This window comes from Spodoptera frugiperda, chromosome 9 (genome assembly GCF_023101765.2).
Source record: "Spodoptera frugiperda isolate SF20-4 chromosome 9, AGI-APGP_CSIRO_Sfru_2.0, whole genome shotgun sequence".
NCBI lineage: Eukaryota > Metazoa > Arthropoda > Insecta > Lepidoptera > Noctuidae > Spodoptera > Spodoptera frugiperda.
The window spans coordinates 531,356-557,773 of record NC_064220.1 but is presented as its reverse complement, the minus strand read 5'-3'; the positions used below and the strand labels follow the sequence as shown (position 1 = coordinate 557,773).

General features: G+C 39.1%; 1 protein-coding gene across 2 annotated transcripts; it reads right to left on the bottom strand.

Moving 5' to 3' along the window:
- Positions 1–325: 325 nt before the first annotated feature.
- On the bottom strand, positions 326–25,885 carry LOC118271018 (kielin/chordin-like protein). Of its 2 annotated transcripts, none has more exons than XM_050695947.1 (33): positions 25,787–25,885; positions 25,233–25,287; positions 24,684–24,800; positions 24,333–24,371; positions 22,365–22,415; positions 21,623–21,661; positions 20,995–21,105; positions 19,753–19,905; positions 18,775–18,909; positions 18,262–18,387; positions 17,865–18,014; positions 17,166–17,282; positions 16,483–16,629; positions 15,862–16,023; positions 15,326–15,457; positions 14,783–14,908; positions 14,138–14,170; positions 13,978–14,013; positions 13,246–13,281; positions 12,448–12,537; positions 11,669–11,734; positions 10,622–10,654; positions 9,985–10,137; positions 9,212–9,241; positions 8,998–9,126; positions 6,457–6,597; positions 5,747–5,881; positions 4,907–5,044; positions 3,986–4,117; positions 2,844–3,044; positions 2,037–2,228; positions 1,011–1,175; positions 326–402 (listed from the first exon to the last, which is right to left on the bottom strand). In XM_050695947.1, exons 1-33 carry the CDS (start codon positions 25,814–25,816, stop codon positions 362–364), a joined length of 3,441 nt encoding a protein of 1,146 aa, XP_050551904.1. In that variant the 5' UTR covers positions 25,817–25,885; the 3' UTR covers positions 326–361. The 2 variants fall into 2 exon arrangements, with proteins under 2 accessions (XP_050551904.1, XP_050551905.1); XM_050695948.1 differs by having other exon boundaries at positions 2,037–2,225.
- Between the last annotated feature and the right edge of the window lie 533 nt (positions 25,886–26,418).

The window sequence follows — 26,418 nt, the reverse complement described above, 5'->3', positions numbered from 1 at the left end:
GACCAGGTATTGTCGCGCTGCTACTGCAGTAGGCGAGTAAGCCGATAACATAATTCATATCAGCCATGTTTCGTAGGCACATTTTGAGTCTGAATATTTAGTTACTAGGTACTTCTGCCGGTTCCACCCGCTCTGGTTAGGTCCTATTGATCGAAGCGTTATGTTATATAGCTTCCTCAACAAATGGACTATCCAATAAGTAGTACCGGAGATTAGTACTTTCAAACAAACAAACTCTTCAGCTTTATATATTAGCATAGATGCTAATTGATTAACGTAATTCATTTCATATATAAAAAGAATTGGAAAAAAACTAGCTTAAAGGTAATAATATAAATCCTAAATAAGAAATGGGACACTCTCAAGAAAAGGAAAACTTACGGACGGGCTCCGGTGGTACATCTGCAAAAAATAACAAACTTATTTCTTGTAACAATTAATTTACAAACATTAGATTAAACTTTAGCTATGACTTTTCATAATAACTTTAGTAAGACATATTAAATTAATTAAAAATCACGCTTTTATTGAGAAAAGCTCTACTAGTTTCGAGACCCGGCAACGTCACGCAGCTAATGATGAAGAATCCCTTTGTGACTCGAAATTAGTAGACCTTTTCTCCGTGATACGTGATTGACCGTGATTTTTAGTTAATTTAACTGTGACAACACCGGAACACTGAAGTCCGACGCGTGCCAGTCCAATAATTGTCTTATGATATAAATCAAAAGATATTATTAGAGGAGAAGAAAAATATGATAGTTTCCATTTCCTTCAGTGAATTTTATACTCATTTTTTATGGCACAAAGTCGCTGCAACCTCCCGTACTATTGCAATTCCTGTAAGCCAGGATCTACAGTAGATACAACCATGAAAACACCGGAACACTGAAGTCTGGCGCGTCCCAGGGACATGAATGACTGTCTTGGATCCCGCAACGAAATTAATCAGAAGGTATTGTTAGAGGAAAAGAATATGCATGAAGTTTTATTGATGAGAAGTAACTAACCTTTAGTATACTTGCACAAGTTCAATAAACATAAAGAGAATCCGTCGTGTAAGCAGAAACAGTTCCTACAGAACCTATTGCCCTCAGGACTGTAGAACGTAAAAGGCTCGCAGAATGTACTGTTCGGCGGCAATTTTTGTCTTTTGCTACTCGGGCTTAAGTATCCTGAAAAACAAATAAACGTTTAATTATTATGTTATCGGCTTACTCACGTAATTATTTGACGAGGAACTCGACTAGTTTCAAGGCATGCTAGAGGTTTATATACATGAGCAGCATTACGCGACATACGACGCAGCGACTGTCGCGCTGCTACTAGTCTATAATAATAATGTTTGTGAAAATATTGTATGATTATAGTATTCTATGATGTATTCCCTGGCGATTATTTACATCGTTGAAATTGATAAAGAAACTAGCGGATCCGACAGACGTTGTCCTGTCTACACGTTTTTAATTTGAAAATTTTAGAACTTTTTTTAATAAGCTAAAACATTCTGGACCATTTTGATGAAAATTATTATTCAAATGTTATGACAATATCTAACGTCATTAATATTTGACACTGCGATGGTAGCGCCGTCTGTCAGATACAACGTAAAACATTCCAAAATCAACAACTACAATAAATGAAAAATTAATTAAAGAAACATTGTCCAGCGGACAAAATTGTGAATCTAAACCATTCTCAGATCCCCTTGAACACACACATAAAAAATCATCAAAATCGGTCCAGTCGTTTAAGAGAAGTTCAGTGACATACACACTTACAGAAGAATTATATATATAAAGAAGATAAAAAAAACTTAGATTAAGCTACAACACAGTGGAAATTATGATTCCTTTGGCGTTATATATCATCGGAACACACCCTCGAATATTAAATCTGAAAAATATTTTAAACACATTTCGTTTCAGGGTGAATTTCAATCACGGTGGCCAGTATGTCTAACTAGACTAGGACTAACTAAACTACTACATAGGGACAGAGAAAGCGACTTTATTTTATACTATGTAGTGATGTACCTTGAATGAGTTGATTAAACTCATCTTGACTGTCGTCATCCTCACTTTCCAAATCCATGTTCTCAACGCATTTTACATATTTACAAGTTGGTGTGCCCCTCATACACACGCAGACGAGGCAAGGGGAACTGGAGGGGATCTGCTCCCCGGTAAGACAACCGCTTCGTTGCATCAACTGTGATAAAGAATCTGCTGTAAATAAATACATACATAAGTGATTTCGGTCAGCAGGATGAGAGTAAGCGAGAGAGAAACATATACAATATGCAACGTTTCGCCTTTTATCCCCGAAAAGGTAAGAGATGCACATTTTTCACGCTTTTCACCATTTGTGTTATAAGTCCCATGTAGTAGGGGGTGAGCCTTGCTATATACTGGACACATATCCCGACTCTGTGCTACTACTGAGAAATTTTCGAAAAATCGAAAGTCCTCAGTAATTCTTTGCCTGATCCGGGCATCGAACCTGAGATCATACCCGGCAGTCGCACTTGCGACCACTCGACCAACGCGGCAGTCAGAAATAGATAAAATAATAGAACTGAATTCAGTATTTATTTCATCATCATCATCATCAGACTGTTCTCGTTCACTGCTGGACATAGGCCTCTCCAATGGCACGCCACTGAGCTCGATCTTCAGCTCTACGCATCCAACTACTACCAGTCACCTTGCGAGTATCGTCACTTCACCTAGCTGGAGGGCGCCCTACACTACGCTTGCCTAGACGCGGTCTCCACTCTAGAACACGTTTACCCCAACGGTCATCGGCCGTAGTAGTATTAATATACGTAATTTCAAACTCACCTTCTTTGTCACATTTTCGGCGTGTACAAAACAATTCGTTTCCATCACATATACACACGTTACCACAAGCAGGGTCCTCATCTTCAGGTTGGTAAATCGTGCCTCTGATGCAGCCGGACCCTGGCGCCGGCAGTGCCATTTGGGAATTAATATCACCTGCTCGTAGCAATGTTCGGATCATTTCGATTTTTGTTATACCACCTGGAAAATAGAACCGTGCATTGGTATCAATTTGACTTGACTGTTTATTGTAATTGATTTTAAAAGTGTCAGGGAATGTAATAAGGTATTTTTTAAGGGGAGAAAATCATCCAATTACTTCTCTGGGGCTGAGGCGAGAGGGAGTGTCAGATTCTTACTGATTTAAAACCACCCCGTTCCTACTCCTGCCCATCGAGCTGGAGGTAAACCCGCTAGGTAGTCCGCAGGTTACGATCAGGCGTCTGCCCTACCATCATGGGCACCATCTGTGGTGGTCTGATGGCTCTTTGAGCCGCACGCATGGGTCTGATTCTGGTCGGACGTCGAGCATCAATTAAGTTATGGTGAAGGAAAACATCATAAGTCCCTGAACTTATAATTATCTATACTAATATACTAATATTATAAAGCTGAAAAGTTTGTTTGTTTGTTTGAACGCGCTAATCTCCAGAACTACTGGTCCGATTTGACTAATTATGTAATAAATAATAATTTTGTGTTGAATAGTGCATTTATCGAGGAAGGCTATAGGCTATAAAACATAACGCTATGACCAATAGGAGCTAAGCAGAGCGGGTGAAACCGCGCGGAAGTAGCTAGTTATTTATAAATTCGCCAATCAGCCTTGGGCAAGCTAAGCATGTTAATTAATCCGGACTACCTAAATTACCGGGGCTCCGGCTCAAAGAGCAGCAGTAGGAACAGAGTGGTTTTTAGTAAGTAACAGTCTGACGTTCCCTCTCGTTTCACACAAGGCGAGAGAAGTCATTGGAAGATTTTCCCTTCTCAAAAAAAGCGTGGTGATTAATGTTCATTCCTTCTCCGTATGAGAGGAGGCCTTTGGTCAGCAGTACTTAAGGGACTTATAGATTGAAGATGTTGATGTCTAATGAGGTAATGGGTGAGTTATGATGATGTGTCTTCTTCGACCGAATACTTACTTTCAAGTACTTCCAAACATTGTTTTTTAGTGCAAATAATATTCCCATTGATGCAGACACAGACGTTGCAAGCACCCGTCAATGAAGTTACTTCTCCGTTAACACAATTTTGTTTATCTATTATTGTGTAATCTGTAAGCAAAGAAAATTTTACGACATTTTTAGTGGTTGCTATTAAAAATGTCATCACATAAATTCCATTCAGGTTTGTATCCAGAACCAAATCATTTTTACAATACTAGTTACTACCCTTAGGCGGTTGTCCCACCAACGACGAGAAAACGACTAACTATCGGATATTTTCTCACTCAAGAAACGTACAATAGATATACTTTCCGTGTGAACAAAAGAGATGCATATACAAACAAGTACCCGATAATCAAATGTGACAGATTGTCCAGAAATTAGATTTTTAAGTCTGTGTCTTTTGTCCTCTATCGTGGGTGCCTTTACAAACATACAAGATCTATGTGATCTTGTACGTTTGTAACAACACATGACACGTAGACCTGGAACTACAATTTGTGAATCACACAAAGATTTGCTCCGTGCGGGTATCGAACCCGCTGCACGTTACCTGGCAGCCGGTTGCCCAGCCACCGCGTCAACCGTGCAATCAAATCTGTTTGTAAGTATGGTTTGGATAGCCTAGCAAACATATCAAACTGTAAAATAGGCCCTAAATCTATTTCTTCTTGATTACTTATCAGAAGGGACAGAAAACCGAGAAGGTTTTTAAGTGTGGGAGAGCCATGCTTCGGCACGAATGGGTAATGCACTTATAACAACTATGGTGTATCGGGTTTCTATGGGCGGTGGCGATTGCTTACCGTGGTGATCCGTCTGCTCATTTACCGGCTTATTCCAAAAAAAAGAGGTAAGTTTTCTTAAGAATAAATATTTAGCTTATGGCGTAATTACCTGATGTTATATTGTGGTGTTTGCAGGGTTTACGAGTGCAGAGTATGTCGGAATCTATGCAGACGCATGTGTTGCAGGGATCAGGGCTGGGTATAGGTGTGTCTTCGTCGCATTCCGGCTCCGGGAATATGTAGGGAGCTGTGTGAATAAATAATTGTAATACATTTTTATAATAACTATCGTGAGACATACTAAATTGACTAAAAATCTCGGTTTGGTGTGCAGGAACGTAGATCTACGCAAGCTACAATGTATTTTCTATTGTTTCTCTCATACTAGCAGACAAGAGTTTAATGCAGATAAGCATTACTAGTTTCGAGTCACAGAGGGACTGGATGGCTCGGTGACATCGCGCATCCTACACGTCGCTCAGCCTACTGAAGCGCTAACTGGATTTCGAGTCCCAGAGGGACTCGACGACTTGGCGAAGTCGCTCAGCCAACTGAACTTCGCCGCGACGTCGCCGCGTTTGCGCACGCTACTCATGATGAAGATTCCCTTTGTGACTCGAAACTAATAGTGTTTCTTTTCCATGAGTAAACAACCGTGATTCTTAGTTAATTATAATGTTTTTTTAACTATGTACTATCTCAGTGATTGAGTGGTGATCGATATTGTAATTATGAGAAGTAATATGAACAGTGTAATTTACTCAGCAGCGTCGAGGGCTTAGTTATTTCTTGTCGTGTTTGTTATTATTAGTACACAACTTGTATGAAAGGAAAATTACACCGGTATGTCCCCTGGACTCTGCAAGAAATTGATCGCCAGCGAAGTTGGGATGGGTTTAATATACCCACCAGTTTATACATGTATATACAACTTTATATAAATACATACTTGGTTTATTATTCCAGCAAGGCTTTTGACTGCAAAATTCGACTCCATCTTTACAAGTGCAATAGTTGCAAGCGTCTATTTGTCGTTTGCTGCCGTCTACACAGTGTTCATTTACATTTATTCTTTGCGTTATATCTGAAAAGAAAATAAATAATTGATAAAGTAAATACCTATATGGGTAATATTTACATACAAATAAATAGTTTGGTTTATGTGACTGCTTAAATAACGTATTTAACTGACGCGTTAGTTACCACGGTCCCCTACACTTCTAGCGAGCAAAATGTTTTATTTTTGAATCATCTAATGACTTCTCCCGTCTTGGGCGAGGCGAGAGGGAGTGTCAGTCTCTTACAGATAAACCTGAATTTACCTATATTTTGCGATAACCTTCCAAACTAAGCATTTATGGTTATGCAAACTTAGAATGAATACCAAATTTCAGCTTAGTTACAAGATTTCACTTCACACACACTGATACATACATCTATACTAATATTATAAAGCTGAAGAGTTTGTTTGTGTGTTTGTTTGTTTGAACGCGCTAATCTCCAGAACTACTGGTCCGATTTGAATAATTCTTTTTGTGTTGAATAGTGCATTTATCGAGGAAGGCCACACAAACATCACGCTATGACCATTAGGAGCTAAGTAGAGCGGGTGAAACCGCGCGGAAGTAGCTAGTATTCTATAATGAGAGTTAAGTTTACCAGGAGGCTCGCATTCATCATTATCTTCCGCGGCGCACACGTATGTCCCGTTTGCAGTACAGGTGCAGACAATGCAGCTGTCCACCAGAACATGTCCTGCTTCACAGTTCTCGTCAAATGGTGAACGCAAAGAGGAACGACCTAAGAAAAGACAAAAAAGAAAAAAAAACGTTAATAAGAGTTATAACCAGAGATCCCTTTCCGCACTTCATCACTTCATTGCACTTCTGAAATAATTTTCAAAGTTATCATTTATTCCAATTAAACCAGAAATAGGTACTTTTAAAATGTCAACAAATAAAGAAATAAATAATAATCTGTCAGTCTGTCCGTCAGTGAAGCTAGGTGCTCGTTCCAAAGTCAAGATTCGATTTTTTTTCCAATTTCTTCAGGATATCAGTTCTTCAGTCTGCTACCAGTTTCTTGGTGGTGGTTGTCAGTTTTAGGACATGCCCCATGACTTATAATACTAGACGACTACTGGGCGTCCTCGCAAAACCTGGCGTAGCACCATTTTGGCAAAATATGACGTGAAGCGAGGTGAAACGTGAAGCTCTAGACAAATCGCGCTGGAGAACTTATGCGGACGTCTTCTGCCTTATCCAACGACTTTTCCTGCCTTGAATGAGGCGAGAGGAAGTGTCAGACTCTTACTGACTCAAAACCACCCCGTTTCTACTCCTGCTTTTCGAGCCGGAGCCCCGGTAACCCGCTAGGTAGTTCCGGAGCTGCGGACATAGACGGACATTAGGGTGTCCCAGCCAAGTAGGGCGAAAAAAAAATTTTCGATTTTAAGTACGCATACCCTCTATATTTTTTCTATTTGACCATAATAACTAAAATAAAAAATATCATTGGTATCGGATAACGGGAACCCGTGCCGACTTGATGTCAAAGTTTCAAGAAAAATTTTGTATGGAGATTGTAAGGAAAATCACTTTAAGTTAGCTTTAACGTTATAAATTAATATTTTTTATTATTGTAAATATTTATTTATTATTAAAATAATATTATATATAAAATTTCCTCTGTAATGGCATTCTTCTACAGTCAGGATATTTCAGTCTGTGTTCCTGTGCGCAATGTAGTAACAACTGTTTTTGTTCCTCTTCAAGTGTGATTTTTTTCGTGGAAATCTTGCATTAATTTCACTGCTCCCTCATTGGCTGTATCATTTACGGCTTCAGTATTAACATTTGTGCCTTTACTTGTAGAAAATAAAGCATTCTTTGACCATGAATAGGACTTAGTGTAGGAAACTGTCATCAATTTTAAAATGATCGAACAAGGCCTTTTGGAGGAGTTACATATGGAATAATCATCAATGTTGAGTCCAAGTGCCTCAATAGTGACCGCCTGAAGGACACTTTGGAACATATTGGTGTATAGGTGGCGGTATGCCCTGTATGGGCTGAGCACCGCCGTGTCCTCAGGGACGTGCTCAGCGACGGCGACCTCTCGCGTCCGGCATTGGTTCAATCCATGGTGCGGAGCGAGGGAGACTGGGATGCGATCTCCTCCTTCTGCGAAGCAGTCATGCTAGCTAAGGAAGAAGCGGGACGCGTAAGGAAACGAACCTTCTCAAGATCTAACCGTCACGAGAGGCACTCCGGGCGTCAGGGATCGCGCAACGATCTCTGGCCACCGTAAGTGCGGGTCTGCGGACGGCGAGCAAAAGGTAGCTCGCCGCCCGATCAGAACCAGACCCGTGCGGTACAAAGAGCCATCAGACCAACATAGATGGGCCCAGTAGGGCTGATACCTGATCCGGAGCTGCGACCCACCTAGCGGGTTTACCAAGGCTCTGGTTTTTGTCCACTCCAGCTAAGTGACCAGGCCTGCCAAACTCTTTCTGTCGCTGCAAGAAGATCCTATCTTCATCTATCTTTATTGAGCGTCGAATCTGATATGCAATGTCGAATAAATTGTCCAAATTAGAAATAAACTTGAGGAGGCCGTTTAAATAAGTCTTGGGTTTTGTTCGCATTTTTTTTGTAGATCTCTCCAAACTTGGTATAAGGTTACTAGCTTCTTAACATAGTTAGGTAATGCTTTAGTTGATATACGGGCTTTTTCCCAGTAAACAATGCACTCAGGAATACTTAGGTTTGCACTTTCATTGATTATATTGTCTTTGCGAATGTTGTAAATCAAAACTGCCAATACTTGGCAATTGGAGGGCAATTTCGAACCGCTAATTTGATGTTATACATCACCTATGAAGAATATGCACTTTTTAGAACTGCGTAATACCCCTGACATCTTGACTAAACGAAAACAATATGTTCCCTAATAAATCAAACAAGTAATAACCAGCACTGCGATACGATAACTCCGACGCGCCAAAATTTGCAAGTACTGGCATGTATAAAGGCAAGTCGGCACGGGTTACTGTGCTTCTAGGTAAATGAAACTTTATTTACGTGTATGTAGACACTATTCGAAAATAATTAGAGGGTATGCGTTAAAAAATACCGCCTTTTATTTTTTTGGGACACCCTAATGGACATAACTAACAATTTATTAATATAGAGGACTTACTACGTCCAGCGCCACTGCATCTATGCTTTGAACATACGAGTTTACGATGAGCGTCGCAGTAGCAATAGTTGCATTTGTCTAGCCTGAATCGTTCTCCTATGTGGCATCGCTTGTTTACGTAATCCTTGGCTGAAAATTATATTAATTAATTTCGCCTCTAATTTGATTTTAATTACTTTAAAAACATTATTAAATTAAAAAAAAATATTCATACGTTGATAGTCTGTTGCATCAACATCGGAATCTGCAAAAAAGATAAATTTAATATATTAGAAAGATTTTTTCAAAGTTTGAACTGTGGACATTTTTTTACATTTGATGGCTCGACGATTGGCCGTTATCTCGCCTGATGGTAAGTGATATTGCGGCCTACGATTGAGCACGTTTGTCCATAAGCAACCTATTCACTCGGGTTTTGAGGATACCCAGGTTATACCCATCAGGAAATACAGACTCCGACATTATCATCTTTTAAAAAACTGGTTGCACTCATTGAGTTGATTTCTTAAGTCAGAGAGCTTGTCAAACTGCTGTACCAACCATGATTGGACTGGACAAGTTCAAGAATTCTTAGCGCAAAACAACTTAAGCTAGGCGACGTAGGCTATTCAATAACATTACATAAAATTATCGGTTTACTATCGTGCTATATTGAGCATCGCTCTACTAATTTCGAGTCACAGTAGGACTCTTCTTCATGAGTAGCGTGACTTGAGCTTTTCTCATTTGTTCACGTGAGAAAACTAATGCTTTTATTAATATGTTTTATCATGCGATAGTTATTATAAAAATATCACACTTATATTATAAGTGTGAAAGTTTGTTTGTTTGTCCGTTAATCACTATGAATTTACTGAACGGATTTTGATGAAATTTGGAATACAGACAGGGTATGAGCTGACTTGGGTGATGGGATACTTTTTATGCCACGGAAATGCGGGCAAAGCCGCTGGCAGAAGTTAGTATTTAATAAGACTTCGAACTTACCGTAAGTGCAGGCGTGTTTGGTACATATTCGGACGCGATGTTCATTGCAGTAGCAATAATTGCAGGCGCCCAATCTAAACCTCTCACCAACATCACATTTTTTACCCTCCTCCTCAATAATTTGGTATGTACCATCCGTTCGTAGCGCCTCACCTATAAAATAACAAAAATGTCACTACATAATATAAAACCAAGTCGCTTTTTCTGTCCCTTTGTATGTTTACATCTTTAAAACTACGCAACGGATTTTGATGCGGTTTTTTAATAGATAGTGTAATTCAAGAGGTTTATATGTATTATATACACGCATATAATATCATCATTGCACCCATGCGAAGCTGGGGAGTGCCGCTGGTTTAAAATATAAGGTGTTCTAAAGTTATCTGCGACGGCTTTAATGGGAGGTAGTGTTGTGTTGAGTTTAAACAACAAGGATGTATCAAAGAAAACTGCTCCGGGTTCCATATTTTTTGGAATATATTGCACCACGAATCAAAGATCTAAAACTAATGATGAAGAACCTCCTTTTTTGGGGAAATCGGTTAAAAACATAAAGAAATCCGAATGGTCGACGACAGTGGTTTCATTTCTTTCATTCTTTCATTAAAATACTATGTATTTGATTTAATTTACTCACCAGCGTACGCTTGAGGCAGATACTCATCACTATCTGTGAAAATAGAATATATATTATTTAATTATATTATATTTATAACCATATTAACACGGAGCTGTATGTCGTTCATCTGATTACAGTGCAAAGAATAAAAGTACTGATCAAAGTCAACAAATGATACAAAAGAGAGAAAGAAAATCACATTAATAATTCCATTTATTCTAGATAGCTACTTCCGCGCGGTTTCACCCGCTCTGCTTAGCTCCTATTGGTCATAGCGTAATGTTTTATAGCCTATAGCCTTCCTCGATAAATGCACTATTCAACACAAAAATAATTATTCAAATCGGACCAGTAGTTCCGGAGATTAGTGCGTTCAAACAAACAAACAAACAAACTCTTCAGCTTTATAATATAAGTATAGATAATCCCAAATGTTATGAAAGTAAAATGGTAGTGGGCTAGCCATGGTCTGCTCAGACATGCAAAGGCATTACGCAATAGCATGCTATACCCTTAGTACGAGTTTGCTTTACGTTTAAACTAATGGAAACGGGATCGCGTTCGGCGCTCTGATTAGCCAGCGCGAATAAACCAACCAATCAGAGCGAACGCGCTCTCGTTTCGATTTAAACGTAAATTATGGTACTGATACCTTGTGGTACTAATTGGCCGGCTCGAATAAGCCAACTAATCAGAGTGCTCGTTTCCATTATTTTAAACTTATGGTGCTCCCACACAGCGGTTATATAACGTTATACAACAATGTGTAACAATAACATTTGTGTTTAAACAAATTATAACAGTGGTTGTAGAGTATGTTACATGCTGTTATAAATGTTACACAATGTTGTATAACGTTACATAACTGCTGTGTGGGAGCACCATTAAAACAAACTCGTACTAAGGGTACTGTTTGCTATGTCTTAACCCAATACGGCCTCATCTAGTTATTTAAGGGATTGACGTGTAAAAGAGTTCCATTGTAACCTATTCGCAAAATAAATATCATTTACCATTTAATACGGGAATAAAGGAACAAAGACTGAATTACAAATGTTTACTTACAGCGATATCTGTGTTTAACGCGACGTGGTTTAGTAGGACGACGTTTTTTAGTATAATCACGGTGAACTGTACAAAATTATGGTTCTATAAATATCTAACTATAGTAAATTTATCGCCCAGGTAGGCGGAGTGATGATATCCGCATAGTGGGTGACAGTTCGTGGATGCGAAGAGTTGAAGAAAGAGTTTAGGTTGGTTCTAGTCGTTATATTTTTCCATACAAGTTTCGGGGTGGTTTCCTACCACTGTTTGGCATCGTACATCTATAATCAAACATGATATCGGTTTCTCTCATCGTTAACTCGGTCGATACGGGTTTAGATTTGTAAAATAATTAACCACTAAAAAGTTATATAAGCCGTCAAAGACTTCGCAAGTTCGAGCCGCCAACTCAACCGCTCTTAAGTTCACTTACAAGCAAGTTCGAGCCGCCGACTCGACCGCTCTTAAGTTTATTTACAAGCAAGTTCGAGCCGCCGACTCGACCGCTCTTAAGTTCACTTACAAGCAAGTTCGAGCCGCCAACTCAACCGTTCTTAAGTTTATTTACAAGCAAGTTCGAGCCGCCGACTCGACCGCTCTTAAGTTCACTTACAAGCAAGTTCGAGCCGCCGACTCGACCGCTCTTAAGTTCACTTACAAGCAAGTTCGAGCCGCCGACTCGACCGCTCTTAAGTTCACTTACAAGCAAGTTCGAGCCGCCAACTCAACCGTTCTTAAGTTTATTTACAAGCAAGTTCGAGCCGCCGACTCGACCGCTCTTAAGTTCGTTTACTCACCGTGGATAGGAGGACGACGACGCTTAGTAGTAGTACGACGTTTACGAGGACGGGGTGTAGGTTTACTTAATAAATCACTATAAAATATATCTGTAAAAATTATGGTATCGTTAAATAACAATACTGTACCCTTAGTACGAGTTTGCTTTACGTTTAAAGCTATCGAAACGAAAGCGCAAACGGCGTTCTAATCGGTTGATTTATTCGAGCCGGCCAATCAAAGGGCCGAACGCGCTCTCGTTTCGATTACTTTAAATGGAAAGCAAATAAATACTGTCTTAGGGTACTGTTAGAAGCATAGACAAAAAAAATAAAGTCATCGTGTGGCGGGAATATTTAAACTGTGGTTTGACTGATTGAAAACAAGATGGCGGTAGGCCGAATTTTGTGTTTAGAGAATTTAAATCTGTTTTGAGGGTTAATCTGCCTCATTTTTGTATTGTTGTTTACATTCAAATTATTATGTTCGGTATAGCGGTATAGTCTTGATTTTGTAATTTCATTTCGATGTTAACAATATAAGTGTAAAAGTTAAACTGAAGTTTTTGAACTTTTTAATTTTTTCTCGCGTTAAGTTTCTATTATCCAATGCCGATGAAAACCAATGAGTTTCTAATATCAGAAGTAAGGTAAAAAAAATGAGGATTTTTATTTTTTTTATGTTTTTCTAAGAATACTATATATGTTATTTACTGATTATTATGAACCAAATAAACATTGAGCTTAGTGGCGAGCTACTGGAGTACCTGAAGAGGCTCATGGTAAAAAGTAATGTGGGTAGTATATATTTTAACTTACCGTCGTCCATTACAAAATCAGAATCATTGTCTTGCTCTGTAAAATTATAGAATCTTTCAATAACAATTAATTATTATGAATTACTTAGTAGTAACTATTATTACGGAGTTGTACATCCTGTATTTGTCTACACCACGTCTACACTTTGGAACGAGCACCAAACTTCACTGACGGATAGACGGACAGACTATAATTAATTTCTTTATTTATTGACATTTAAAAAGTACCTATTTATGATTTAATTGAAATAAACGATTTGACTTTGACTTTTACTACTGTGCAGAGTATAAAAGTCCTATCGACTTTTTTTAAACCACTTAATGATTTTGACTGCCTCGTTGGTCGAGTGGTCGCAAGTGCGAATGCCGGGCAAAGGGTCTCGGGTTCGATTCCCGGGTCGGGCGAAGTATTACTGGGTTTTTTTCGGCTTTTCGAAAATTTCTCAGTGGTAGCACGGAATCTGGAAATGTGCCCGGTATATGGCAATAGGCTCACCACCTATTACATGCGACTTACAATAAAATTGTGAAATGTGGGTGTACATTGGCATTATGTGCCATTACGTGCACGTGCACTTCTGCCTACCCCTTCGGGGATTAAAGGCGTGAAGTTATAAAAAAAAAGATTTTATTGGCAAAGGATCGACGTTTGACCATTATCTCTTCTGGTGGTAAGCGATGATGCAGCCTACCATGGAGCACGCCTGCCCATAAGCAACTTATTTTTACTCACCAGTAATTTCCTCGAGGGGCATGGAGTCATCGAAATCTGCAACAAATATTGCGTCTATTAATAATACTCTACGAAAAACTCTTACTAGTAGTACAGGTATTAAAATAGCGATTTAATAGACGCGACTAAACATTAGTTTATATACTTTTAACTTACTTACCCTCATCAATGTCGTCGTTATTTAGTTTGTTTGCTGTAAAAAATAAAATGGTATCTAAATAACAATAACACATCAACAGTCCAAGACAGTCTTCCATGACAACTTCTGGACTATCGGCCTTCGCTTTATAGAAGGGTTTTATTTTATGGTATAAGCCGGTAAACGAGTAGACGGGTCACCTGATGGTAAGCGATCGCCGTCAACTACCCGAAACACCAGAGGCGTTACAAGTGCGTTGCTGGCCTTTTGGGGGTTAGGTATTTAAAAGTTGTTTGGGAATCGGGGATTGGGAAGATTGGGTAGGGGTAATTGGGCCTCCGCTAAACACACTCACACAACGCAAGCGTTGTTTCACGTCGGTTTTCTGTGAGGCCGTGGTATCGCTCCGGCGGAGCCGGTCCATTCGTGCCGAATCATGGCTCTCCCACACTTAAATTAACATTTATATTTATTAATACCATAGCTAAGTTATTAAACTTAATCCTTTCTCCTTTACTCTACTGTTTTACATGTGTAAAAAGTTTTGTTGTTCTCAGAAAATGAATATGTATGGGCAATAACCATAAAGAGATATTTGAGAAGTAGGCACAGGGAAATTTTAAAAGGTGCTAGCTAGTTTATAATATTAGTAAAATGTTGACTTACGTGATTTCGCACACTTATAATTGGTACAATACCATTGTCCACCCATGCATATACATCGGTTACATTTTACATACTTCCTCTCTCGAGCTTCACAGTTCCTTCTTCTTCGTCGAACATAATCTGAAACTATACAGGAACAGTAAAATAATTCACAAGAACATTCACGCTATAATCAATAGGAGCTGAGCAGAGAGGGCAACATTCAGCTGAATTTGGTTGTGACTTTGTTTTTTTTTTTATTATGAGCTATTGTATCACCTGATGGTAAGCAGTCGCCGGCCATGGACACTTGAAACACCAGAGGTGTTACAAGTGCGTTGCCGGCCTTTCGGCTTTTAGGAATTTAAGGGTTGTTGGGGAATCGGAGATTGGGAAGATTGGGAATTGGGCCTCCGGTAACCTCACTCACTCAACGAAACACAACGCAAGCGTTTTTTCACGTCGGTTTCAGGTGAGGCGGTGGTATCACTCCGGTCGAGCCGGCCGATTCGTGCCGAAGTATAACTCTCCTACACTTAAACTACGGAGAAAGAAGACACTTACAATCTGGAGTAGTAGTTTCTGTTTCACATATTTCGTTAGTACAAACATAGAGTCCATATTCGCATGTACAGTGGTTGCAGTTGTCTATTTGACGGGTATTGCCTTCCTTGCACGGTGTCGACATTATGTTTGCTGAAAATTATACTCAATTAACAATTTTATATTATTGTAAAAGCTAGGAATTTTGCTAGAAAATTAGACTGCCTTGTTGGTAAGTAGTCGCAAGTGCGATTGCAGGACAAGGGGGTTCGATTCCCGGGTCGAGCAAAATATTACTGGTTTTTTTTTTCGGTTTTTCGAACATTTCTCTGTAGTAGTACAGAGACATGGCAATATGCTTACCCCCTATTACATGGGACTTATAACACAAATGGTGAAAAGTGGGTGTACATTGTGTAGCGGCATTACGTGCCGTAACGTGCCTACATTCGGGGATAACACTTTGCGTGACGTTTTTTGTAAAAGCTAGAAATTTCAAATTTATTGTGTTTTAATACATTTGTAATATATACTTTATTTACTTTGTTATTACGTACGTTTTCGCATTTTCGTATTTTTTTCGTAAGAATCACAATCACGTTTCGTGCAAAACCAAAGCCATCTGGATGGTAGAACATTTGTTGCTTTACTGCAGGTGCAAACGTTGCAGTCTACCTTTTTTGGATTAATGTCTTTATAGGGATTGCAAACAACGCCATCTTTAAACATATAAATAAAGTGTTAGTTTCATGACCTCAGAATTTGTTTCGGCATTTCTTCTTAGGGTGTTATCACACCTATCGATCGATAGTCCATCGATGCCGTCGATCGATAGCTTTAATTGATCGACGGATACAGGTCGACTTACCAATCGATCGACTGCCTGTCGATTGCAGCGGTCGGTAGATTTATTATATTCCGACTGAAATCTATCGATCGACATCGACCAATCCATTCCACCATCGATTGATGGTATCTATCGGCTATCGATCGATTTTTTTGATAGAAACTATCGATCGATATCGACCAATCCATTCCACCATCGATCGATGGTATCGATCGACCATCGCTCGATTGGTGTGGTAATACCCTTGTAAAACTGTTTCTTGTCGCACAGTCAACAATGTCTTATACTTTTTACTTGTTTTAGTTTATTTGAACAGTTATACATGACTTACCCAATTGAATGGCTGCACAATCTGTATTTGTGCATATATCGTGCCCATCGACACATATACAGTAATTACAAGGATCCGTTTTATATCTCTCTCCTTCTATACACAGTCTGTCGTGACTCCTTCTAGTCAAACTGCGATTTACTAAAGCTAACAAAAGAAAAATAACGTTATAAGAATAAATTCATTGAATTTTCAAAGGAAAACTGGACTTACAATTCCTTTATTGTAAGTTTAAAATCGCCAAGCATTGAGCAACTGTGAACTCCGTGTGAAAAGAGGTATTTGCTTAGGAGTTGGCTATTTGCTTAAATGCTAGTAATGATAATAATTTATTATTACTATATGGCGATATAATATATTGCCATAATTATATTATATGGCAATGAGTTCACCACATGGAACTTATAACATAAATTAGAGATTAAAGTGAAAAGTGGGTGTGCATTGTAGTGGCATTACGTGTCATAATGTGCCCCTCTGTTTAGCCCTTCGGGGATAAAAGGCGTGACGATTTATTATTACTATTACTAGTAGCGACACAATTCATATTGCCGTCATTCAATCGTACTAGACTTCTAGATTTATAAAAAAAATGAAATCGCTAGGTTTTTGTTTGCTTACATTTTTTGGTCAAGAGCAGACTGAAATATTTTTAATAAAACAAAATTATAATTATAACTAACGTGTATCCCGGCTTTCACAGATAGGACAGATCCACTGTCCGGAGACGCAGAAACATGTTCCACACGCGACCTCTTTGGTAGTTCCAGATTTGCAATTTTGCCTTGATCGGTGGTTTTCTGCAGTAAAATTTAATTATTATAAAACATTGCATACATTTGTATACTGACAACGCGCCTTTGGCTTTTTGTATAGTTTCCGAACCGAAAAACACCGTGCCGTGGCCGTGTCGTGGCAGTGCCGTGGCCGTGCCGTGGCAGTGCCGTGACTGTGCCGTTATTTTGTGCCATGACGTACACATATGCGAAACGGTACGGTAACTCTGTAAGTATATCGTTATAATGAACAGTGCGACTGCCTCGTTGGTCGATTGGTCGCAAGTGCAAGAGCAAGGGGTCTTGGGTTCGACTTCCGGGTCAGGCAAAGTATTACTGAGCTTTTTCGATAATTTCTCAGTACCGTAGTAGCACGAACTCCGGAATTGTGCCCACCCCTTATTACATGGGACTTATAACACAAATGGTGATGGTGCCATAATGTGCAGCTCACACAGACCGGCTCGTAGAGGAGAGCAAAATTTTGTCACTACCCCTTCGGGGCTCCGAGCGCATCCGCTTCCAGCCGGTGTATGTGAAATAGTTGGCGATAAAAGGCGTGACGTTGCGTTGCATATAATGTAAAGTTATTTGAAGTGGTCTTACCATATCTTGCTGTTTTTACACACTTCATCTTAGTGCACATCATCTCACCATGCACACAGACGCATTTGTTGCACCCATCTGCATCTTTGAACCACTCGCCCGGCACACGGTCGTTGCATTCCGGGTATTTGGCTCTTAACTTATTTTTATCTATAAGTATGAAAAATTAATTAAACACAAAATTATACAACAAAATAGTATCACGAAACCAGGACGCATATAGGTAAATTTATAGCTGTTTTCACCAATCAACCCTAAACCATCCTCTAACTAAGAGTTACTTAGCGTAAAGGATCACCTAAACTATCTTTATTGGTTGGTGTCACTTACAGATTGGTGAAAACCAGAATTCAAAATTACTTTCAGATTTTGGCAAGTTAATAAGAATTTAGCTTACTCATTTTGTTTGGGAGCCGGTTATATTTCTTTTTTTTATGCTCACAGGGAGAGCAAATCCATGTTTCCTTGACGCAGTAACATTCGCCACACTCGCCTTCTTTCACTGTCCCTGATATGCAAACACCTGTAGCAAAAACCAATTTAATTATTACATAGCTAGCGTAGAGAGGCCTTTACCCTGGTAGATGGTACACTCCATTAGACTGTTATAATTATAAATTATTTTGTGAAGAACTATAAGATCGTATGTCTATAATACACACGATTTAACGTATGAATGGATACTATATTTTTATGTTAAACGGTCTTAATGAGCTCTATTCTACTAATCAAGCTCTTTCGTGTGATATTTATAATGGAAATTGTGGAACAAAATGCTTTTATTGTATGGTCATCAAGATTAAGAGTGTGTTAGAGACTGGTTAAAATTCAATGATTAAATTTGGTCCAAACAAAGGGGCCAAGCTAAATAAAACCATTTAATCATATTAGGTAATATAAAAATATATACCGGTTTGGTCTGAGCAGTCTCTCATAGTGCAATATTCTATATTGTCGATGCAGCGGCAGTGGTTGCATCCCTCGTCATCCATGTACGACGTGCCGTTAACACATTGCGTATTTGTGTTTCGATTCAGATTTTCATCTAAAAGTAGGAAGTATGAAGATAGAAAGTGTGAAGAACTAAAGGTTTTTTAAAAAATAAACATAACTATAATAATAACATACGTAATCTACCAGACGTATTACCTGATGGTAAGCAATCGCTGCCGCCCATGGACACTTGAAACACCAGAGGCTTTACAAGTGCATTACCGGCTTTTTGGGAGTTAGGAATTTAAAGGTTATTGTTCGGGAATGGGGATGGGGAAGATTGGGAAGGGGGAATTGTGCCTCCGGTAACCTCACTCACACAACGAAACACAACGCAAGCGTTGTTTCACGGTTGTCGATTTTCTGTGAGGCCGTGGTCGAGCCGGCCAAATCGTGCCGAAGCATGGCTCTGCCACACTTAATATCAGCCATTTTGGTCCAAATTCGAAAATGTTGACCAATTTGAAAAGATATAATAATCTGTTAGTACTTGACCTCACAACACATTGAACGCCGTGGTGGTCACAGGTGACGGACGTTATCGGAGGATTTGCCTTCAACAGTTTTCTGTTGGCAGTCAAAGACTTAAGCATTTATTAATATGGCACCAAAACTGTGCACTTTTGAATTTAGACCAAAATTGTGGACCATTAGGACGCAGTTCGTTATTTTTATCCCCAATACCTATAATTATCTTCAGCTTCACCTTATTTTTATTTGAAGCCAGTTAATAATACAGTATTATAAAAACTTCCTCTAATGTCTAACAAACACTTTTCTGAAAACTGCATCAAAATTGGTTGGGCCAATCGCGAGATAGTAGCGGACAAACATACATAAATACAGGTCAAACTAAGAACTTGTTTTTTTTTTTATTATTTAAATGTTAACTTACTTTCCTCGCAGTCTTTCAAAGAACAGTACTCTTGATTATTGATGCAGTAGCAGTGGTTGCATCCTTCCGCATCCATGTACGATGTACCATTAACGCATCCCGATTGTGTGGACACTGCTCTCAACTGCGCTCTTTTAACTTTTCTATCTCTCTCTAAAAATATATGTTTTATCAACCTTTAACTTTTGTATTTAGTACATTCTAGGTTTTTATAAAGAACTAGCTGACCCAGTAAACTTCGTACCGCCTCAAACATTATTTTCTCACCTTTTAAACCTTCCCTGGACTTCCACAAATAAATTCAACATCAAAATTAGCCAAAACGATCCAGCCGTTCTCGAGTTTTAGCGAGATTAACGAACAGCAATTGATTTTTATATATAGAGAGATATACAGCGTGTAACAAAATACCCATATACATCAAGAAGCACTGAAGAATACAGGTTGAATAGAATCTCTACACAAAGTTTCAGCTTAAAATACGTTTAAAAAAATTGGTACCAAATACTTGGTGTCGCATGTTTCTTGATTTTAAATCATCATACAAACGTATCACAACACTACAGGGGTCACTCGCTAATTACGAAACATTTCTTCTGTAAATCTGATCGCCTAGTACCTGTATCTACCTAATCTTAATGTTTAGTGTCTGGAATTTTATGTATTGGAAAAATTCATAACTTCTTTCCATGAAAACATGAGTTTAAAAAACCCTTCCCGTATCGTTTGTAATGTTGTCTAGAAACCGTGCACTTGATATGTATACCCCCTTTTTGTTACACGTTGTATACACGGTGTAACAAACGATACGGGAAGGGTTTTTTAAACTCATGTTTTCATGGTACCAAGTTATGAATTTTTCCAATCGCGCCGCCGCGCGAATCAAAATTAGGTAGACAGGTACTAGGCGATCAGATTGACAGAAGAAATGTTTCGTAATATTAGCGAGTGACCCCTGTAGTGTTGTGACACGTTTGTATGATTTGAAATCAAGAACCATGCGATACCAAGTATTTGGTACAATTTTTTTTTAAACGTATTTTGAGCTGAAACTTTGTGTAGAGATTCTATTCAACCTGTATACATCAGGGCTTCTTGATGTATATGGGTATTTTGTTACACGTTGTGTACATATAACAAATCTGTAGAACTACTCTACTATAAAAAGACTCTTTGCCTCTTTGGCCTGAAAACAAAGATTGATTCGAGACTAAAAAATGCCAGCAAAGTGAATTGTCTTACTTTTAGGAGGCGAGGCACAGATCACTCCAGTGCACATGTAGAGTTGTCCCGCGACGCATGCGCAGTAGTTGCAGGTTGTCCTTGTTTGTCTGCCCATCATACAGTACTTTGCTGGTGAAGAAACCATTTCTTTACTTAGTATCATTATTGTCATATTATCAACTATAAGACCTCGAATGATAACCCAGTTCTACTGAAGCGATCAGAGGATCTAGTGCAAGTTTTTTTAAACGTTACCGTGTTCAGCTTTTTTTATGGAACACAAACGGGCAGACGTATCACCTGATGGTAAGCAATCGCCGCCGCCCATGGACACTTGAAACACCAGAGGCGTAAGGGTTGTTGGGGAATCGGGGATTGGGAAGATTGGGAAGGGGAGTAATTGGGCCTCCGGTAACCTCACTCACACAACGAAACACAACGCACTTTCCGATTGGTTGGTTAATTGCGGCTAACCAATCAGAGCACTGAATATCATAAACGGGTCGATGGCGTTAACGTAAAATAAACTTGCACTAGGCACGCTGGATCCAGCTCTTAGTTTTGTTAATAATCAAATAATTTATGTACCTAATCTTACCTGTATACCAAATACAATAATTACATATAAGTTACAATTACTACTTACACCCTTCTGGGAAAGGCAGTCGTAAGGCTCTGGCTGAATCTGAAATACCATAACATTATTAAGTTAAGCTTATAATTATGGTGAATACTTAGCTTCTGTTCGCGGCTTCATCCACATTTCCGTGGAATAAAAAGTAGCCTATGTCTTATTTCAGACCATAATCTACCTCTGTTCTGAATTTTATCTGGTTCCCTTCAGCTGTTTTGACGTGATTGAGTTACAAACACTGCCTGCCTAGTTAGTCGAGTGGTCGCATGCGACTGCCGTACAAGGGGTCTCGGGTTCGATTCCCGGGTCGGGCAAAGTATTACTGGGCTTTTTTCGTATTTTCGAAAATTTCTTAGTATTAGCACCGAGTCTGGAATTGTATATAGCAATAGGCTTATTACATGGGACTTATAAAACAAAAGGTGTACATTGTATCGCGGCATTACGTGCCGTAAGTCTGTCTAACCCTTCGGGGATAAGAGGCGTGACGATATGTATGTTGTTGTATGAGTTACAAACATACACACAAATTCGGAAACTTTCGCATTTATAATATTGTAAGATTATTAACAAAATGATAATAATTCTTACGATTTAACTCGTTAAGATGAGTGTGGTTTTACATTTAAAGCTGTACTACAACATAAGGCCATATCTGGATTATAACAAAAATTGTTTTATCATGAAAAGAAACGAATGAATTTGTTATAAGAGTTCAATTAATTCCCAAAGGGCAAGTACAAAACTGTCTTACCGAAGTCTTCTGAGTGACTTAGGAATCTAAACACTTGAAGTGATAGTATTCCTGAAATATGAAACAATACATTACTTCGTTTTTTTTAAAAGGTGTAAATGTCTTTTTTTTTTGGGCAAGCAATACCGGACCGGACCGAATAAGACCGGATTAGGCGTTCTGATTGGCCGGCTGGTGGATTAATCATCCAATCAGAACGATGAACACGCTCTTGCTAAACGTAAAACAAACTCGTAATAAGTCTTCTGTTCAGAATCACATCATGGAACCCGATCTATGAGTTCTTCTTATGTAATAAATCTTGAACATTATTCTAAATTTATGTTATGACTAGCTTCCGAAAAGACTCCGTCCGCGCGGATGTCGGTCTTCGCGTGGATGTTTTATTTCTTTTTGAGTAACTCTGACAATAACATCTTATCAATATCTATTGGACCCAAATACGGCTAGGCCCATAATAATTAAAGAGATCCCTCTATTGGCTTAACCAGAACGGAGTTATTTCCAGTTTTCCAATCCAGACTTCATCAGAATGACCGGTCCAGCTTAACATTGCAAATTAAGTGCTGTCTTTGGCAATACAAATCGCTATCGGTGTTCACCCTAGATCGGTCACAGAGACATCACTGAATATACGCGTCTCGGAAAACTCATACATCATATTGCTCATAGCGCCCGAGCTGGTCGCCGCATCAGGTTCGGCGCCCAAAGGGGCTCCGTAGAGGGACCTTTCCCACACGTACAACTTCCGGCAGGAGGCATTTGGCCCCCGAGGTTGGGCAGGAGCCGCTTAAGTGCAGCCCCCTCCGTTCCAACTTAGGAGCCAAACGTCGGAAATGCCTCTCGCGACGGCTTGCTTCGCAATTGAAGGAGGAGAATCCCAGTCCCCCTCGCTCCGCATCCATGGTCTGAACCAAACGTATTGGTCGCCGTTATCAACCACATCCCTGAGGAATACGGCGGTGCTAAGTGATGGGCGTTTCCTCCCACCCAATCCTGGAACCTACCGAAGCTTCTATGTCCGGTAGGCACCTGCGTTAGGCGAAAAGGAACGTAGCCTAAGCCACTCCTCAAAGAGGGGACTTACCGCTGAATGACAGCGAGCCCAGGTATTCCGACCCCTAGATTCAGTATTCACACACGGTGGCTTATTAGCGTAAGTGCAAGATCTTTGGTGTTTCTGTACCGATTTCTATGATTCTTTTTTTATTAAATAGGTAATAATGTTAACATTTTTAATTAGAGAGGAATGAGAGTGTTATAAACGCAAGAGTAGACAAAGATAATCAGAAAGCTCCGAACTGCTAAGCTATCGGGAAAAACATATGAGTCAACCATAAAAGATAGACATTTGTTGTCGTGGAATATTTTTTAAACAATTTTAAGGAGAACTTTCCGTCATAAATGATTTCTGTGTAGCTTTAACCATAAAGGCTGCACATGGCGACGGAAGCTTAAAAAATTGAGTAAGTTCTCCTGTTTTCCCAACATTTCCCTTCACTGCTCTGCTCCTATTGATCGTAGCACCATGAAAAGTATACTATAAGATGAAGTATGAAGAACAATTGTACCAAGTTTCGTTGAAATCTGTCGAGTACTTTTTGTTTCTATAAGGAACATACAGACAGACAGACAGACAGACAGACAACAGACAAAAATTTTTCTGATTGCATTTTTGGCGTCAGTATCGATGCTAATCACCCGCTGATAGCGAATTTGGAAATATATTTCATGTACAGAATCGACCTCTCTACAGATTTATTATAAGTATACTATAGAAGATTTTTTTTTTTTTTTGAGGGTGGAAAGTCATCCAATGACTTCTCCCGCTCCCCCCGGCGACAGGGAGTGTTAGACTCTTACTGACTAAAAAACACCCGTTCCTACTTGCCCGTCGAGCCGGAGCCCCGCCCGCTAGGTCGTCCGCAGCTCCGAGATATAGATAGATTAAGAAAAGAAAATAATTACTTTGTTTAACTTTCTTGAAAGTTTTTCTCATGTATATATCTGTAAAAATAAAATAATAAAACATTATTAATTTATTTCAGATGATCAAAATATTATAATGAAGAAAACTGAGCGGACGCAGGATTTACAAACAATATATAAGCAAAAAAAAGAGATCGATGAACTCGATCGCGATCCCCCATGTCATTGGTTGAAATAATCTGCGAGTATTCTAGTAATAATCTGAGAATAAGTCGGGTTTCCGCTTTTCTGAAGCCGCATCAAAATCGGCTGAGCCAGTCACAAGATAATCGCGGAAAACCATACATACACAATCTTCAGAAATTCTAGTTCAAAATGTGAAAATGTTACCTTTCTCACTCTCTATTCGGCGCCGATATGTGTCTGCAAAACTTCTTAGACTATCTTTAAAGCTCTCGTTCTTGAAATGTACATGTAAGCCCGAACGCCTATCATCATCCATCCTTTCTGAAAAAAATATTGATACAGCAGTATCAAAATCAAATATGTATTAAGGTGCTTTTCCACCTGAGATGTAAATACTTTGTAGCTACGTTACGAAAATGTAATACAAGCTCAAACTAAGAGACCGTTTCCACATATTAAGTTATGTAAGCAAGTCGATGTCGTCGCACAGCTGTACGAGGAAGATGCGCAGCTCGAGTATCAATAGTAGGGAAGCCATCCATAGCAGGTTCCATAAAAAACATAGCAAAGCTGAGTCCGTTTCCACTATCTCTAAGCTATGTGTACGCCTCACCGTAGGCGGGAGAAGCCATTGGATGATTTTCCTCCCTCAAAAAGGTCTCAAACTTCCCCAGTTGTGAGCACAAAAATAACTAGTTACAAAATAATATGGTCATAGTACTAGGTTTTTATAGTTTAAATGTAATTATTTACCATTGTCCCAGTTATACATATTGAATTCATCGTAGAATGCTTCACAAACTGTGGCCTGAAATAAGAAAAACAAGATCAAACTAGAGTCGGAAACATATTGAGGATCAAGTCGAAGCACAATTTTAAGATTTTCGAGCGTTTGGTCTGACAAACCGTCAGAATTGTGCAGAATGTTCGAGCACTTTCCGACGACCGACCGATGATCGAAAATTCTGACACAATTGTAATAGCAGACTAAGGCCCCAGTCCTATTCTAGCTCCTGGATATGGTATCTTTCTTTATACTTCTGTGACTCCCAAAACTCATATTGGGTAATGGGAATAGTTATCATGGTCATTATCATCATTATCACCATACAGGCTAGGAGACACCCTCAGTTGAAGATAGGCTTAGTATTTCATAATCCGGAGAAATTCCAGGCCGGTGGTGGATCATACATAGTTAGATCATAAAAAACTCGAAAGCTATTGTTGGCGAAGTTATTGGTAGTTATCATTCCCATGGTGAATAAATAATAAAGTAATAATTTATCTAATTTAATACATTTTCTCACCAAAATTATTAGCCACAGCGTCCGATACATGGTCGCCGAGAAAAAACACTAACGGTAAAACACCATGAACATTTTAAATGGAACTAATTGAAGAGAAATGGAAAAACTAATAATTGATACATTGCGGAAAATTCATCACAACGGTACATTGTATAGACTCGCAGTAGATTAGCATTATTTAGAATAACCGTTATTGTTATCCGACTACCCGAAGGATTAAAAGGTGTTGTCTTGGTGGTGTCTTCTATTTACTGTTTGAAGGGATATATGGTGGCGAGCGAGCAGACGGGTCACCTTGCAAGTGGTGTCATCCATGGACACCCGCAACACCGGAGGGAGTTGCTTTGGGTAACCTCAATCACACGGTAAAACACAATGCAGGCATTTGTTTCACGCGAATTTTCTGTGAGGCCCTGGTATCATTCCGGTTGAGCTGGACCATTTGTGCTGAAGTATAACTCTCTCTGTGAATGTCCCCTTTTAAAATTACATTTTAGTTTTTTAGTCACACATTAGTTTTTTACCAGTTTTCAGATTCTATTCGCCTGTGTCGTCGTTGGTGTATTACCTAACTAACAAGGTACGTAGACCTAAAAATAATTTGTGGATCACAACAAAGAACTGGGAATGGA

What these genes read in the sequence shown, in the direction of transcription:
- LOC118271018 (XM_050695947.1), bottom strand. Translation starts at nt 25,816, where the DNA reads ATGTATCGGACGCTGTGGCTAATAATTTTG. An exon ending in TGTAAAAACAGCAAGATATG is followed by an intron (nt 17,283 to 17,864) that starts GTAAGACCACTT and finishes ATTTTACTGCAG; the next exon opens with AAAACCACCGATCAAGGCAA. An exon ending in ATGCAGTGGCGCTGGACGTA is followed by an intron (nt 6,598 to 8,997) that starts GTAAGTCCTCTA and finishes GTCTTTTCTTAG; the next exon opens with GTCGTTCCTCTTTGCGTTCA.